Source organism: Apaloderma vittatum, unplaced genomic scaffold (assembly GCF_000703405.1).
Source record: "Apaloderma vittatum isolate BGI_N311 unplaced genomic scaffold, ASM70340v1 scaffold2141, whole genome shotgun sequence".
Lineage (NCBI taxonomy): Eukaryota > Metazoa > Chordata > Aves > Trogoniformes > Trogonidae > Apaloderma > Apaloderma vittatum.
Window position 1 is genome coordinate 1 of NW_009700612.1, and position 2,568 is coordinate 2,568.

At 38.1% G+C, this 2,568-nt stretch overlaps 1 protein-coding gene across 1 annotated transcript in view; it reads left to right on the forward strand.

The window, feature by feature from the left end:
• Nucleotides 1–1,044: 1,044 nt before the first annotated feature.
• The window catches only part of KIF15 (kinesin family member 15), a 26,191-nt gene continuing 24,667 nt past the window's right edge, over nt 1,045–2,568 (forward strand). The window contains exons 1-2 of the mRNA XM_009878793.1: nt 1,045–1,081; nt 2,013–2,196. Coding sequence (XP_009877095.1) covers nt 2,182–2,196 — 15 coding nt within the window. The 5' untranslated portion in view covers nt 1,045–1,081; nt 2,013–2,181. The remainder of the gene's footprint in view (nt 1,082–2,012; nt 2,197–2,568) is intronic.

Sequence of the window (2,568 nt, forward strand, 5' to 3'; positions counted from 1 at the left end):
CTTTTAAAAGGATCTTCCTACAATGAAACGTGCGCTTCTAGAGACTTTATAAAGTGCTTATTAGTGGAATATTTTGGTAAATTATTTTTCATTGTCATTTTACTCATTTTTTTAAAAAAGTATGTTAATTACTAATTTGATTAACCAATGTGCAATAATGTCATGTCAGATTCACCCTTAAATAAAAAATAACTCAGCATACCTACCTGTGAGGTGATAACCTGATGCCGTGAAAAGGCTGAAATCAGAACTTAATAGCTTTGATGTCTGTTGAGCAGGTTCTACATCTCTTAATGGCATTTGGGAGTCCTGGGGCATTCCGTCTGTGGAGATAAGAGCATCCTGTCCTTGGGGATAAGCTCCCCTTGTCTCACACCTGCCCCTGATTCTGCTTGCTCAAGCGTATTAAAAGTCTCCTACATACCAGCTAAAACTGCAGTTCTGGCTATAACTATGGCTCTAGCTGAAACCACAGCTTCATACATGACATTTTTTTGGAATGTGAAGCTGTCCAAAACAATGCTCATACGTAAAGGAGAGCTTTATGCATTACAGATGCTCAGTATTGGTTCATAACAGCAAAAGCGATACAGCTACTCAATTGTGCAGGTTTAGGAAATTGAGGTTTTGTGGTCACATCAATAAAACTACTTCATGCTGTGTTGTTGTTTTGTCTGCAAGTTAGCAATTTTTCAAATGTGATGGGAATTTATAATACTGCAAACATTTATGTTGCTGATTCTCCAACACACTTACAAAACTTCATATACATTAATTTAAGAGACCGCTCACTGCACATACGTTTGTAAGTAGATGCGTGTTCATGTTATAGGATTGGAGCTTTCTCTGGCTTTGCGAGAAACCACCAACCTTCCGTCAAAGGAAAGTAGTTACTAAATATTTTTGTGCGGTTCCGATTTGTGCGTGAAGTGGGTATTTATAAGGCTGTTTATCACCCTCAGTACTCCTTACCGTATTTTCTTCTTAAATGTGGTTTTTTTTCAGTAATTTATTTCACATTTCACTTTTACTCTGTAGGAGATCTGCGTGACTCTGCGTTACCTTTGTTGAGCTCACCCAGGTAAAGTAGTATCAGATAGTTCCCATGTGTGAATAACCACACTGAAAAAGTGCAAACAAAATCTACTATAATAACTTCATGAAATAATTTGAAGTTTTTTCTTTCAGTATTTTCCTGCACGAGATTGTTACCTTTCTCACCTCATTTACTTACAGTTTTTAAAGAAAAATGCTCTCTTAGTAAAAGGATTGTTCTCAGAATGCTCCCATGCAGTAAATTCTTATTTGTCCACTAATTCTGCAGCTGGACTTCAGAATTTCTCTGAAGAGGAACTTCAGTTCTATGAGGAAGTGCTAAGCTAAAACAAAAAGCCCTCCTTCGAAGTTAAACATTTTCTGCCACAACTCAGTATAATATTAGCTAGTGAAAGCCAGCTTGGCAAGTTAGCGTGGCGTGTCTTAAATCCGGTATAGCATCTTCCCTTTCTCAGCTGAATCCTGTTTGCTTTTAGTCTTTTCCATCTCAGTCATTAGGCCCTTCCCTCATTTTAAAAACTGTTCTGTTCCCTTCTCTTGTAAGCAGCAAAGAAAAATGCAAGTAACTTTCTTGCTGGAATGTAGCACCTCTTGTAAAGTCTTCTGTGACTTCCAGTAGTAAGGAGGATTCTTGAAGCCCATAGAAACTCCTGGAACCTTTATTATAACACTAGTTTTATATAAATTTCAAGTTCAAGATGAAACCTATTTTTTCAGAGCTCCAATTACGTGCAATAGCAATAAATGCTGATAACTTGATGTTCTTTGGTTTTACATCTGCTGCGTTACCTTCAGTGAATCTGTGCCTTGTAGGGAGTTGACGTGTACAGCCGGAAGCAGTCCTGTGTGTTCAGGAGACACCTTTGCGTGACTTCACGTGCTTAATCTGTTTGGGGTTTTTTGTGATGGCTGATTGATCTACTGCAGAGTAATCTAACGCATAAATATTTGTTTAGTGTTGAAGGTGATGCTATCAAAGTGTACGTAAGGGTGCGTCCCCCTTCGGAGGGAACTGTGTCAGCGGATGGAGATCAAGGCTTGTGTTTATCTGTTCTTTCATCAAACACCATCCGTCTGCACTCAAAGCCCGAGCCAAAGATCTTCACTTTTGATTATGTTGCAAATATGGAAACGACACAGGTAACTTCCTGAATCTTGTAATGGTATTGTATTGCAGGTTTTTCCCAAATTTTGGCAACTGCTACGTTAAACCTCTCTAAAGCTGTAATGCCGTAGCTCTTATTTTTTGCAGCGGTCAGACTGCTAATATGTAGTTATAGGACAGAAATGTTGTGCTTAATTCTGCTCTCTGATAGTTTTAATGTAGTTTTTAAACGGTTAATTTCATTAATTAAACTTTGCATTAAAATCGAAGTTCCTATTTGTAAATGCTAGAGTACAAGAAAAGGTCTAACCTTGTGGAAGGCGTCTGTTTTATATGTTACAAAGCTGTGGGGTAGAAAACACTGGTAGAAGAGATCCTTAAATGAGTGATGCCAAGTGCCTTCTCTT